The following is a 15,246-nucleotide window of genomic DNA, read 5'->3' as shown; positions in this document are numbered from 1 at the left end:
ATGCTGTCCGTATCCCAAGGTGAGGCACTAAGCCCCCAGCCTGGGCCACCTTATGGCCACAGACTCCGCTGAAAGAAAGCAAGTTCTTCAGGGACAGCTGAGCAGGTGGTATATCTGTTTTTCTTCTTGCCCCAAGGGTGGAGGTTGTGGATGAGGATGGGCCTTCTGAGAAGAGCCAGGACCCACCTGTTTTGGCAATATCCCCTCCTGTCTCCACCAGGTAATCAATCACTTAACCTCTGCCTGGGCCTGGTGACTACCAGACCTACCTGCCACTCAGTCACTGTGGAACCTCTGCCAGGTCACCCGTGAGCAGAGCCTCAGTGTCAGTGTCCTCACATGCCCAGTGATAGGATGGGGTAGAAAAATCAGTGAGAGCCTATCAAGATGGATGTCCTAGGGCTGGAAGGAGTAAAACAGCCTGACCCTCCAGGAAAAGAGCACTGAATTCTTGTCTGTTTAGTGTTTATCTGTGTCACAGGGTTGAAGTGGGTCCATCACTGGACGCCAGCCCTGCCATTCTCAGATTTGTTCATGGTTCTAAATGTTGTCCAAGTTCAACCTGCCAACTCTGTCTTCCCACTCCTGCTGGGAAAGGAGGCTCCACAGTTCCCAATGCCACTCACAGATGCCTTTTTTGCCAGTGCGGATGGAGGCCGAGCCAAAGTGTCTCAGGCAATTTGGATTGAGCGCATGCCAAGTCTGCTAAGCCCTGCCGGGAGCCTGGAGCCCAGGTGGGTACTGTGCGTTGGCTCTGGCCTGTGACCTGGTCAGGTGGGTGGATCTGGCAATGGGTGACAAAACAGGGGCAGGCCGAACATTGGTGATCTCACTACAAACTGGGCCCTGATTTGTCCTGATTTCTGAGCCCTGAGTGTCCAAGCAGATAATGGTGCTTTCTTATCTGCTGATGAAGAGCAATCAATACCTCTTTGTACTTTGCACGGAGTCCTGCTAAGTCCTGTTGAGAGCGCCACTGTTCTATTGTTGCTATTGTTTAAAGCACCTGCCTAGAACGGGAAATTTGCCCAAATCAAAGTCTGCTAAAAGTTGTGCCTCTATGGCACTCTTGGAAGACCTTATAGCCAGAGGGGCAGAGCACCTAATGCTATAGGTCACTTTGGGGGACTCCAGGGACTGTTCCAGCTCTCATAATGCCACTGTTAAGCCCTATTCCCTTTCCCAACTCAGCCCTGCAACCATTTGTTTGTGTTCACATTCCTCAAGGCCATCTCTCTTGGACCAGGAGGAAGGAAAGCGCCTGCCACAGCACTGTGGTGGAGAGTGAGGCTGCACACCTTCTCTGCCCCGAGGGAGCAGCAGGACTGCTGGGCTGGGGCTGGGAGGGGATGGAAGGGAGGAGGCAGCAATGGCCTTTCTGCCAGAAAGCCTCTTCACTCAGGCTGTCTTTTGATCCTTGCTGTTTGTCTGAACTTTTGTTGTCCATAAGAACTTTTGAACAAGTGGAAATATTTGAGAACTCTTCACAAAGAAGCATTGATGGGACTTGGAGACCGATAGGAAATGGGTGGGGGCTGACTTAGTTTGCTAGAGTTGCTGTAACAAAGTCCTACAAACTGGGTGAATCAAACAACTGAAATGTATTGTTTCCTAGTTCTGAAGGCTAGAAGTCTGAGATCCAGATGTTGGCAGGGTTGGCTCCTTCTGAGGGCTCTCTCTTTTCTTGTAGAAGGCTGTCTTCTCACTGTCCTCACATAGTCATTCCTCTGTGTGTGTGTGTGTCCTGATCTCCTCGTTTTATAAGGACACCAGTCAGATTGGGTTCGTGCCCACCTCAGTGACCTTATTTTACCTTAATCACCTCTTAAAATCCAATCTCTGAATACAGACATTCTAAGGGCCTACGGCTTACAACTTCAACATAAAAATTTTGGAGGTGATATAATTCAGCTCAAAACAATGCACATCTCTGATTTTTCCTTATTTCTTTTTTTTTTAAAGCAACGAATGGTTTCATATGCTTTTTAAAATTGAATACAGGAGGAGAACTTGTTTGTACTATATTATAGATTTGAGAGACATCTTGACATTTATTCTAGACAATTCCTTTCGTTGTATAATACCTATTACTGGTTGTCATGGCAACGTAGCTATCTCAGTCTGCTGAAGCTTCCGTAACATTGTACCCCAGCTGGGTAGCCTAAACAACAGAAAAGCATTGTCTCCAAGTCCTGGAGGCTGGATGACGCAGATAAAAATTGCCTGTAAAGCCCCAGGATACAGAACTAGAACCAGATTATGGAATGTTCCAGACACCAGAGGTGATTCACAACGAGGCAGCCTCCTCCCAGAAGAATGGCTGTCAGCAAGCGTGATGCTCTTAGTGCTATTTTTCTGATTCTGCAATCACAAAATATATAGAACCCACCAGGCAGCTTCCAGGTGAGCTGCTGGCCAGCTTTGGGCAGCTTTTTCTCTGACCTGACCCAATCAGGCCCTGCACTGAGCCAGAGAGTCATCATCAATTCCCCACACCCAGGTTCTGTCTGCCTGACTATCTGAGAAGTCCAGGCCTAGCTATGCCCTTAAAGAGTCCCAGTCCTGTGGGGAGCAATGTTTGAACCAAACCCTGGGTCTCACAGCACCTCGGAAGATGCTGGTTTATGGCAGAATGGGACATAAGGATATCAAAACCTTGCCCCAAGGCATGGCCCTGCTGAGGCTGCCCCCTCCACAAGCCTGCCCTGTTCTATCTCCCTTGACTCAAGTGTGAAGGTGAGCTCCTCATCTTATGCTGTGGGCCAACCAGCAGGAGCACCCCTCTCTTGGGTGCCAAACCCTGTATAGACCTCAAGGAATACTAGAAATTTGGGACAGGAATTAGCATACAAGGATGCCCACAGATTGTGTCCTCAGGACTCTCCAGCTGTCTCTTTTCTTCCATTGAAATTCCAGTCTTGCTGCATACCCCAGACCTGCCCGGGAAACCCAAAGGCCCCTCAGCTCCAGTATCTACATCCACTCTACCTGTCTCCACCAACACACACCCCAGACACACACACTGCTCATGTGTGGAAAAGGGCCTTCCCTCCATGCATTCAGGGCCTGGTTTCTTGTGTTAAAATAGTTTTTCCCACCTGACTGGTGGCGATGCAGTGGATAGAGCATCAACCTGGGATGCTGAGGTCCCAGGTTTGAAACTCCGAGGTCACTAGCTTGCGCGTGGGCTCATCAACACGATCATAAACACGATCCCATGGTCGCTGGACAGAAGCACAAGGTTAATGGCTTGAGCCCAAGGTTGCTGGCTTGAGCAAGGGTTCACTGGCTCAGCTGGAGCTCCCCAGTCAAGGCACGTATAAGAAGCAGTCAATGAACAACTAAAGTGATGCAACTACAGATTGATGCTTCTCACCTCTCTCTTCCTCTCTCTCTCTCTCTCTCTCTCTAGTTTAAAAAATTAGTTGTTCTCCTCTTGCTGTGAGAAAACCCCTGCCCACCTTCCAAACTGAGCTTGTTTGGATACCCTCTCCCAGAGAAAATGACCTGCATAAGGGCCCCCAAGCCTGGCTACTGGCCCGTCACAGTCCTGTTCAAGATTCCCTGAACACTGTGCCTCACCCAACCAGGGCAGGGCCTGCAGTCTGTGCCCCAGCATGCTGCCTGGTAGAGCAGCTGAGAAATAATGAGTAAGAGTACAGCTTCCAGCACAAGGCAAAACCCTGGCATTGCTTCTTACTTGCTGTGTGACTTGGAGAAAGTCACTTTACCTTTCTGTGTCTCAGTTTCTTCATGAGTAAAATAGGGAGCAATAATAACTAGTGTCTGTGGCTGTCCCAAATACTAAATAAGATAGTACTTATAAAGTCCTTTAGGTCAATAGTCCCCAACCTTTTTTGGGCCACAGACCGGTTTAATTTCAGAAAATATTTTCACAGACCGGCCTTTATGGTGGGATGGATAAATGTATCACATGACCAAGACAAGCATCAAGAGTGAGTCTTAGACGGATGTAACAGAGGGAATTGTCATTTTTTAAAAGCAAAACATCGGCCCTGGCCGGTTGGCTCAGCGGTAGAGTGTCAGCCTGGCGTGCGGGGGACCCGGGTTCGATTCCCAGCCAGGGCACACAGGAGAAGCGCCCATTTGCTTCTCCACCCCTCCCCCCCTCCTTCCTCTCTGTCTCTCTCTTCCCCTCCCGCAGCCAAGGCTCCATTGGAGCAAAGATGGCCCGGGCGCTGGGGATGGCTCCTTGGCCTCTGCCCCAGGCGCTAGAGTGGCTCTGGTCACGGCAGAGCGACCCCCCGGAGGGGCAGAGCATCGTCCCCTGGTGGGCAGAGCATCGCCCCTGGTGGGCGTGCCGGGTGGATCCCGGTCGGGCGCATGCTAGAGTCTGTCTGACTGTCTCTCCCCGTTTCCAGCTTCAGAAAGGTACAAAAAAAAAAAAAAAAAAAAAAAAAAAAAAAAAAGTAAAACATCGTTCAGACTTAAATATAAATAAAACGGAAATAATGTAAGTTATTTATTCTTTCTCTGCGGACCGGTACCAAATGGCCCACAGACCGGTACCTGTCCGTGGCCCGGGGGTTGGGGACCACTGCTTTAGGTAGTGCCTGGGTGCTGGTATTATCAGGCCCTCCCCGCTAAGAGCCTTGCTGATTTACAGAGCCTTTCTTCAAATGATAAAAGATGCCATATTGCCACCTGCTGGCCTCTAAGAAAAATGTGACTGTGGGCTCTGGAAAAGGAGGTACTGGCATCCCATTTTTCTACAGTTTGCCTTCTACCATTTCACTTTTAAAAAGAGCTGAAAGACCTACAGTAGTGTCTGTTTTTGCTAACCAAAATAAATGCAAAGAGGATTTTCGCTGTTTTGAAAAAAGGCAAAACACAAATAACATTCAGCTCATTGTTTCTTCCCTTTATGCCATTTTGGCTTATGAAAGCTTTCATAAGAACATTCTACTTTTGGAGAGCTGGAAAAACCTGTACTACTCCTCCCTCTCCTGTTTCTCTCCCTCATGTAGCTGGAGGACTTGCACACTCTTTGGCAAAAGCCACTGTCAGTCGTATTCCCATGGGCAGCCTGAGCTACACTGGATGAGTGTTTCTGGCCTTCAGTAGCTCTTAGCCTAACTGAGAACTTCATATTGGAGTAGAGCCATCTGTGGTTGAGGATGTGGGGAGATGATCCTCACATTGTGGGGAAGGGGCTTCAGGGAAGGAGAGGTGGAAAGGCTCTTGTATGAATTTGCTGGGGCTGCAGTGACAAGGTGTCAGAAACTGGGTGGATTGAACAAGATTTATCCTCGCAGTTCTGAAGACCAGAAGTCCTAACACACAGCTGTGGGCAAGCCTCTGTGCTCCTTCTGAAGGCTCTGGGGGAGCGTGTTCCAGAATTTTAGCTTCTGGTATTGCCAGCAATCCTTGGTGCTTTCTAGCATGCAGATGCATCACTCCAATCTCTGCCCCTGCCTTCACGTGGCTGTCTTCCGTCTGTGTTCCTGTGTCTAAATGTCCCCTTTTTATAAGGACTCAAGTCCATATATTGGGTTAGGACACACCATACTCCAGCATGACCTTATCTTAATTAATTATATCTGCAATGACTCATTTCCAAATCAGGTCGCATTAACAGATACCAAGGGTTAGGATGTCAACATATCTTTTGAGTCGACACAAAACAACCCATAACAGCCCCTACAGAAGAGCTCCTATTTGACCTGGTCTTTGAGAAGCAATTGCTCAGGGGGATGACAAAGGAGAAGAAAGGTATTGAGAGAGAGACACCAGCTTGGGCACACTAAGGCAACACTTTGTTCCTATTTCCTCTCTGACATAACAAGAAACACCAGTGAAAAGTATTTTTTACTTGCCCTGCTTCCTGGCACCGCATGCTTTATGGACCAGAGTAAGGCCAGTGGCCCGGGGCTTTATGCTGTCATTGTTATGGAAGAAGACAGGTGGAAATCCAAGCTACCTGTATTGACTAAGTCCCCTCCTGGCTTTCATGTGGGGAGAGGCCCTGTTCCTGGCAGTCCTAATGTTTCATTCTGATTATTTCTAGTGTCTCTAGGAGGGACAGAGATGAGCAACCCACTGAGTTGGCCCTTCATGCACTCCCAGTCTAGGTTGGAGCCAGGTTCCAGGGTCAACACCAAGGCTTACCCACCTCCCTGCCTTCATCTTGGCTCCTCCAATCCCTCCTTTTCCTGGGGACCCTTGAGTAGACTTTTTAAAGTACCAATCTGATCATGTCAATCCTCTTACCCTCTACTTTAAGCCACTCATCCTGTGGCTTCCCTTTGCTACACCATATCTGGTCTTGGCATTTAAGATACATGCTATCTTTAACCTCCCCCTTTCCCATTTCCTTCCAGCTGGGCTTGGAGCTCCACCAGGGAAGGCCTGGGGCTCACCCTCACTTGTACCCCAGGGCCCAACCCAGTGCCAACCAAAGGAAGGAGTGATTGGATGTAATGTAATATAACCTGGACTGGGTCTTATAGGATGGCTTCGGCCTCGCTCTATGGACCTGGAGAAGTACAGTTTAGGGTGAACCATGGTCCAAGCTTAATGGATGTCAAACCCTGCAATAGGGCCAAAAAAACAAAATGAAACAAAAAAACACCAGACTTGAAGGGATGTGTACCATCACCTGTAGACCAGGCTCTGAGCACAGGATCCCTCAAAGGAACCCACTGAATATTGAGAATGTCTGATATTCTGTGGGCTCACAGGGGCCTGGTCACTTCCCTTCAGCTCTGTCTCTGCCATCCTTTTCTGACTGGTTCTCACTCTAAATTTGGTTTGTACATTTCCTAAGCATCTTATTCCTCATCAGTCCATGGTAGCCTACTGGCCTCACAAACAGCCACTTTGGACACTCCACTCAAGCCATAAGCAGGATTTGTGGCAGCAGCTACAGACAGGGTGTTGGGGCTGTGTGCTTCCATTTGCACCCAAAGGGCCCTTCTCTGGGCCTGAGGGGGATGGGCTTGAGGGTGGGAGGCTGGTGAAAGGGTCCTTCACTCCCCTTCCTCTGGAAGTCAGTGGCCCACACTTAGCTGCAGTACCAAAAAAGCTCAAGGCAAATGACGAAACAAGAGGGGGGAAAAAGACAATGGGTCTGAGTGTCCCATTGAACTAGCCAGGAGGCTCCTGAGGGAGGATGCCTTTGGATGCCCAGAACAGATGGGGAGACTTTTCTTACCAGAAACTCTCTGGCTCTCTCCTTTGGCTATAGCACAAGAGGTGAGGAGATTGTCCGCCTGCAGATAATGACGCCTGGGGCAGGACTTCGCCTGATGGCCCCAGACCTGGAAGGAAAGAGGTATGGAGGCCCTTCTGCTGTCCAGGCTCCTTCCACACCAATTCTAGAGATGGGGTCAGCAGGGTCGGCAGGCAAATAATGAGGGCTGGGGTCTGGTTGGTGGGAGATATGGTTGACCTGGGTCCTCTACTCCCATCTCATTCTTTCACTCCACAACTGCTGTGGAGCAAGCACTTGAGGGGCCAGGATCCACTCTAGGGACTTAGCAAGAGACCCAGCACACCCACTATCTGGAGTTGCTGACTGTCTGTCTGGTGGGGGAGGTAAATGTAAATACAAACCAGTTGTGAGGGCTCATCTGGGACAGACCTGCTGTGCTAGGTGAGGACACAAGGTCTGCAAAGCCCCATGAGGTCACTGGAGCAGTTGCCCTGCCTGTGTGAGGGAAGCCATCAGGAGTGGAGTGCAGTCAGTGGGTCACCCTTGACAACTCGTGATGCCACTATGTCTGGTGTTGATGAGGGTGAGGGACTGGGGCCACAACCAGCAGGGAACATAGCAGACTCAACCTCTAACCCAAAGGAGTGTGCAGATGGCCAGGTAACAGGCAGGCAGAATTTGGGGTGGGGGAGGGAGCTGGGCAAAAGGAGATCTGATCAAGGAGGGGCCACTTCTCCCTGGAGGGGCAAGCTGAGGGAGGGATGCTTCCCTGCCTCTCTGCAGCACTCTCTCTCCTGTTTATTTAGCTATTCACTCAACTGGTGTTTACTGAGCCCCTGCCAATCATCTGACCTCCATGCCAGGGCCTGGGAGGTAGCCATGACACGTTAGATTGGGACCCTGCCTTATGAAGCCTGGAGACTGGAGAGAGAGGCCAGGGTGTATGCTATGCCCAAGATAATTCCTGAAGCACTAGGGGCTCCAAGCACGGGGTTGGGGGTGGGAAGGGAAGGCTTCCGGAGGAAGTAACGTCCAAGTTGAGTCCTGATGGATCTCTAGGTCCCTTTAGTCTCCTCCTTAGCTCCTCCCTCTCTATAGCCCCACCCTAGTCAGACACTGAGTCTTATCCATTCTATTTTAGAGATATTTCTGTCCCTACTGCCCTCACCTGGGTCTAGGCCTCCACCATCACTCATCCAGCTGTCTGCAACCATCTTTTAGGGCCCTGTCTCCAAACCCTCCTCCACATCTCTACCTGGGTAACATTTCTAAAAGGCAGAAATAGTCATGTCAGCCCACTGGGGAAAACTCTACAATTGGGCTTCCCATTTAGGCTCTTTAGCCTGAATTTGATACCTTGCCTGGACCTTCCCTCCACCCTCTTCCGAGCCTCCCCTCATATACTCTTTATTCCAATCTCCTAGGCCTGCATGTGTCCTCCACCACTATTCTCTGTGCCAGCTGTAGGCTCTGCCTGGATGCCCTTTCCTCTCTGCATTTTTCAGGCCCATCTCAGATGTCTCCTCTCTGGGGTGCCTCCCTTCCTGTGATTCTGTCTGAGGTGGTGTCTCTGAGGGACTTTCCCCACTGAACTCTCACATTGCTGTGTTCGTATCTTCACCAGAGAATCTTCCACACAGTTGTCCTTTCATGAATCAGTTTGCCCCAAGGACCCTGGGTGCTTGGAGGGTGGAGACTTCATTCCTTTTGGGCCCCAGCACAGGGCATGGTCCAGAACAGGAGTGCAGGAGTGTTTGTTTTTGGACTGACTGAGAATCATACAGTGTGATAATGTCTTCAATAAGGCAACATTGGAAGCTACTCCATTGGTTTTCCTAAGATGACCAGTGTCTGAAAAACAGGGGCAAAATGACCCCCAGAAATACAGGAGGAAGCCAGGCTGCCTCCAAAGAAACTGTAAGGCCTCTGCCACTTGGTCTGAGGCTCTGTAGCCTGAAGTTGACCAAGTTGCCGAGGTGCAACAGCCCATTGAGACCTAAAGCACATCTCTCCCATTTTCCAGCAAGAGAATCAAGTTGGAGAGAAATAAAGAAAGCTAGAATTCTCCAAGCCCTGCCTTGCCCCAAGTAGGCACAGTCACTATGTCTATTTTATAGGGAAGAAACAGACCCTGAAGGGTCACATGGCCAAGAACGGGCAGAATCAGGACTCCCACCCAGACTGCCTGGTTCCCACCTGGTACTATTTGCTCCATAACTAACTACATTAGCAGGAACCAAGGGGAGGGGTTATATACTTAGTATTTTTTTTTTGCATGAATATACGGTGAGATTATTTGTAGGCATCCAAAAGTATATTACTAGGAGGAATTTGAGAGTTTGTGGCTGAGGTTTGGGAAAGAAGTCAGGGTTTAAGATATTTCCATATTATATGGAGACAGATGAGAGCTGAAATAATGGGTCTCAATGTTGATATTTACATGGATTACAATGTCAAGGGAATCAAGGAGAGAAATGCCAGCAAGCTGGACACAGACCACAGTATGGAGAAGGCAACTGTTTGGTCACCCCTCTGAGGGCAGCTGGGGGACAGTAGTCAGGTCTGGGCAGTTTTAGCATTAGCTGCCAGAAGGCTAGTCTGGGAGACAGTTGTGTCAAGAGCCCAGAGGAGAGGTGGCAACAAGCAGAGGGGGGCAGTTGATGCCATAGGAGCAGAGGAGTTGGCCAAGGTGACAACATGCAGATTGAGATGAACACCGGGAACACCAACATTTAAGGGACCAAAGACATAATGGCAAAAGAGACTGAGAAGGCGTGGCAAAGGAGATAGAGTGTAGTGCCACAGAATCATGATGGGTAGATGGGGGAGAAAAGGTGCTAATGTATCACCGAATCCCTAATGGCAATTCTAATAATAAGAGTGTCTCTGGCCTGACCTGTGGTGGCGCAGTGGATAAAAGCGTCGACCTGGAACACTGAGGTCACCGGTTCAAAACCCTGGGCTTGCCTGGTCAAGGCACATATGGGAGTTGAAGCTTCCTGCTCCTCCCCCCCTTCTCTCTCTCTCTCTCTCTCCCCCCCCCCTAAAATGAATAAATAAATAAAAATAATTTTAAAAAAACCCAAAGTTTAAAAAAAAAAAGAGTGTCTCTGTTTGGTTTGATACCATAGAGATCCCTGATGACCTCAGAGAGAACAGAGGGGGGTTGAATTAGGAGGTTAGGATCAGTCTTCCACCACAGAGGATTATAGTCCAGAACTCTGAAGTCAGACTGCTTGGGCTTAATTCCTGGCTCTTCCCTTTGTTACCTGTAGAACTTGGGAAAAGGCACTCAGGCTCTCTGTGCCTCATTTTGCTTATCTGGAGAGTGTACATGAATAATAACAGTACCCGTGTTCTGGGGTTGATATGGAGAGTTAATGCATGCAGAATCATGGTCTGACCCTCAATCAACAGTAGTTATTAGTAATGAGATTTTGAGACTTGGCCAATCTGGCAATATCAGGTTTTAAGCTCTTTGGAGACAGCTGGCATTTACAGATGCCTCCACCTGGGTGACTTCTGGGTGGTTAACTTATGTTTCTTTCCTCCATAGGTCTTCCCTGGACTCCAAAGACAAAGAAGCCCTCAGCCCCAGAGAGCCCAAGAGAGAGATGGCTGGTGAGGAGGCCTTTAAGTGCCCCAGTCCAGACTCTGAAAGGTAACTCTATAGAAGAACTAGAGCCCACATAACCCCCAATCCAAGGTCTATGGATGGAGCTGGGACCAGGACTGTATTACTCACCATGTTTTCAGTGAATATCTCTTACAAGAATGAAGAAATGCATGAGGCCTGGAGAGGGGCAGACCCCTGTCAAAATCCCTCAGGGAACTAGTTGCCGAGGAAGACGAAACTCTAGGCCAGGCCACCCCAACCTCACTGTGCTTTTACTCCATTGAAAGCAGTTCTGCCAACAACCAGGGCAAGCAAGGTCTCCAAACTGTCAGTATGGGAAAGTCAGTGACCAAAGCATGCATGGGTCCTAGCAGAGCCGCTTTCTCCCTTCCCTTTCAAAAGCCCCAAAGCTTCTCTTTCCCAACCCACCTGCCTCCCCTGGCCAGTTCTGCACTGAGCTTCCATGGGAGGAAAAACAGCAGCCCCAGTGAGACAAGCTAGGAGACAAGCATGTCCAGCTGGACTCTAAGTTCCTGGACCCGGGTGGAATCAGGGGCCACTTTCTCAGGTAATTTGTGGAGTCACAAGATCCCATCTGTCCCCAGGTGGTTCAAAACCAAGCATGAGTTATTCCGGGTGGCAAAGCTTGGGGGTACAGATGTTGACACAGATAGTTCAGCTCCCAGCTGTGCTAGAACCCTTATGGTTCAGAACAGATGACCAGAGAAGAATGGCAAAGCGAGTGTCTGCAGAGCCCAGCTGCATGCTGCCCGCCAGAACCCTGCTCTAGAGTAGTCAGGCCATGGAGGCCATCCCAAGGAGGAGCTTCTGCCAGCTGCTTTCCCAACTAGTGCTCCCAGCTGCTGCCCTTGCTTCCCCAAATCCACAGGGTCTCCCTGCCCTCACTAACTTGACTAGTTTGCAACTGATGTTTGGACCCAGAGTCCCGACTTCCAATTCCAGAAGCCCAAGCCAACATTGGAAGGGGAGAGCAGGCCTCAGCCTCTGACCACTGTGCTTCAGGAGGTACCAGGAAAAGCCACTGGGCCAGGGCCCCAGTTCTTTGAGCTACCACTTGTGGGAAGGACTATGTGAGAGCCAACACCTGCAGCCTGCATCCCTGTGTGCTGGCCAGCAAGTTGTGCAGATTGACTCAATTGGCTGGCGGCTGTCATAGAAGATTTTTTTGGTCCAATGTGATTAGGTTCTTGGCTGCTTCATTTTTTTTTTATTTTTTTTTCACTTACATAACACTTTATTGACAAAAGCAAAGGCTGTTTGTTGCAGAATAGCACCATCTGCTGGATTATTTTTTTAATCTTATTTTTATTAATTTTAATGCAGTGACATTGATAAATCAGGGTACATATGTTCCGAGAAAACATCTCCAGATTATTTTGACCTTTGATTATGCTGCATACCCCTCACTCAAAGTCAAATTGTCCTCTGTCACCTTCTATCTGGTTTTCTTTGTGCCCCTCCCCTCCCCCCACTCCCTCCCTCTCCTTCCTCGCCCCTTCCCCACCCCTCCACCCCACGCCCTGTTACCATCACATTCTTTTTTTTTTTTCTGAAGCTGGAAACGGGGAAAGACAGACAGACTCCTGCATGCACCCGACCGGGATCCACCCGGCACGCCCACCAGGGGGCGATGCTCTGCCCCTCCGGGGCGTCGCTCTGCCCGGACCAGAGCCACTCTAGCACCTGGGGCAGAGGCCAAGGAGCCATCCCCAGCGCCCAGGCCATCTTTGCTCCAATGGAGCCTTGGCTGCGGGAGGGGAAGAGAGAGACAGAGAGGAAGGAGGGGGGAGTGGGGGGTGGAGAAGCAAATGGGCGCTTCTCCTATGTGCCCTGGCCGGGAATCGAACCCGGGTCCCCCGCACCATCACATTCTTGTCCATGTCTCTAAGTCTCATTTTTATGTCCCATCTATGCATTGGTTCATATAGTTCTTAGTTTTTTTCTAATTTACTTATTTCACTCCGTATAATGTTATCAAGGTCCATCTATGTTATTGTAAATGATCCGATGTCATCATTTCTTATGGCTGAGTAGTATTCCATAGTATATATGTACTTTTTTTTTCATTTTAGAGAGGAGAGGGAGAGACAGAGAGAGAGAGAAAGGAGAGACAGAGAGAGAGAAGGGGGGGAGGAGCTAGAAGCATCAACTCCCATATGTGCCTTGACCAGGCAAGCCCAGGGTTTCAAACCGGCGACCTCAGCATTTCCAGGTCAACGCTTTATCCACTGCGCCATCACAGGTCAGGCCTGTACCAAAGCTTTTTAATCCACTTGTCCTCTGACGGACACTTGGGCTGTTTCCAGATCTTCGCTATTGTGAACAATGCTGCTATAAACATGGGGGTGCATTTCTCCTTCTGGAACCATTCTATGGTACCCTTGGGGTATATTCCTAAAAGTGGGATGGCTGGGTCAAAAGGCAGTTCGATTTCCAATTTTTTGAGGAATCTCCATACTGTTTTCCACAGAGGCTGCACCAGTCTGCATTCCCAGCAGCAATGCAGGAGGGTTCCCTTTTCTTCACATCTTCGCCAGCACTTATTCTGTGTTGTTTTGTTGATGAGCGCCATTCTAACTGGTGTGAGGTGATATCTCATTGTGGTTTTAATTTGCATTTCTCTAATGATTAATGATGTTGAGCATTTTTTCATATGCCTATTGGCCATCTGTAAATCCTCTTTGGAGAAGTGTCTATTCATTTTTTTTGCCAATTTTTTGATTGGATTGTTTGTCTTTCTGGTGTTGAGATTTACAAGTTCTTTATAAATTTTGGTTATTAACCCCTTATCAGACATACTGTCAAATATGTTCTCCCATTGTGTAGTTTGTCTTTTTATTCTGTTCTTATTGTCTTTGGCCGTGCAAAAGCTTTTTAATTTGATATAGTCCCATTTGTTTATCCTGTCTTTTATTTCACTTGCCCATGGAGATAAATCAGCAAATATATCGCTGCGAGAGATGTCAGAGAGCTTACTGCCTATGTTTTCTTCTAAGATGCTTATGGTTTCACGCCTTACATTTAAGTCTTTTATCCATTTTGAGTTTATTTTTGTGAATTGGTGTAAATTGGTGGTCTAGTTTTATTTTTTTGCAGGTTGTTGTCCAATTTTCCCAACATCATTTGTTGAAGAGGCTGTCTTTACTCCATTGTATTTCCTTACCTCCTTTGTCAAATATCAGTTGTCCATAGAGCTGTGGGTTTATTTCTGGGTTCTCTGTTCTGCTCCATTGATCTATGTGCCTGTTCTTATGCCAGTACCAGGCTGTTTTGAGTACAATGGCCTTGTAGTATAGCTTGATATCAGGAAGTGTGATACCTCCCCCTTTATTCTTCTTTTTTAAGATTTCTGAGGCTATTCGTGTTCTCTTTTGGTTCCATATAAATTTTTGGAATATGTGATCTATATCTTTAAAGTATGTCACTGGTATTTTAATTGGTATTGCATTAAATTTATAAATTACTTTGGGTAATATAGACATTTTAATGATGTTTATTCTTCTTAACCATGAGCATGGTATATGCTTCCACTTGTTTGTATCTTCCTTGATTTCTTTTATCAATGTTTTATAATTTTCCGAGTACAAGTCTTTAGTCTCCTTGGTTAAATGTACTCCTAGGTACTTTATTTTTTTGGTTGCAATAGTGAAGGGGATTGTTTCCTTAATTTCTCTTTCTGATTGTTCATTGATGGTGTATAAAAATGCCTCTGATTTCTGAGTTTTAATTTTATATCCTGCCACCTTGCTGAATTCATTTATCAGGTCCAGTAGTTTTTTGACTGAGACTTTAGGATTTTCTATATACAATATCATATCATCTGCAAATAATGATAGCTTTACTTCTTCTTTTCCAACTTGAATGCCTTGTATTTCTTCTTCTTGTCTGATTGCTGTGGCTAGGACTTCCGGGACTATGTTGAATAAGAGTGGTGAAAGGGGGCACCCCTGCTTTGTTCCTGATCTTAAGGGGATTGCTTTTAATTTTTTCCCATTGAGTATGATGTTGGCTGTGGGTTTCTCATAGATGGCTTTTATCATGTTGAGGTATGTTCCCTGTAATCCCACTTTGCTGAGAGTTTTGATCATGAATGGATGCTGGATTTTATCAAATGCTTTTTCTGCATCTATTGAAAATATCATATGGTTTTTCTCCTTCCTTTCATTTATGTGATTAATAACATTGATAGATTTGCGAATAAGGTACCAGCCTTGTCTCCCCAGAATAAATCCCACTTGATCATGATGTATGATATTTTCCATATATTGTTGGATCCGGTTTGCTAATATTTTGTTGAGGATTTTAGCATCTATATTCATCAGGGATATTGGCCTATAATTTTCTTTCTTTGTGTTGTCTTTGCCTGGTTTTGGAATCAGAATTATGCTTGCCTCATAAGAGGAGCTTGGAAGTCTTCCTTCCTCTTGAATTTTTT

General features: G+C 47.6%; 1 protein-coding gene across 3 annotated transcripts in view; it reads left to right on the top strand.

Moving 5' to 3' along the window:
- Nucleotides 1–15,246, top strand: part of ZNF185 (zinc finger protein 185 with LIM domain) — an 84,752-nt gene that overhangs the window by 32,316 nt on the left and 37,190 nt on the right. For 2 of the 3 annotated variants that reach the window (XM_066356112.1, XM_066356113.1), the window contains 4 exons: nt 137–220; nt 645–734; nt 7,208–7,294; nt 10,731–10,835. In XM_066356112.1, coding sequence (XP_066212209.1) covers nt 137–220; nt 645–734; nt 7,208–7,294; nt 10,731–10,835 — 366 coding nt within the window. The remainder of the gene's footprint in view (nt 1–136; nt 221–644; nt 735–7,207; nt 7,295–10,730; nt 10,836–15,246) is intronic. The other variant, XM_066356114.1, reaches the window with a different exon arrangement.

Source organism: Saccopteryx leptura, chromosome X, assembly GCF_036850995.1.
Source record: "Saccopteryx leptura isolate mSacLep1 chromosome X, mSacLep1_pri_phased_curated, whole genome shotgun sequence".
NCBI classification, from domain to species: domain Eukaryota; kingdom Metazoa; phylum Chordata; class Mammalia; order Chiroptera; family Emballonuridae; genus Saccopteryx; species Saccopteryx leptura.
The sequence above is the reverse complement of the archived record's forward strand: the minus strand, read 5'-3'. Positions and strand labels throughout refer to the sequence as shown.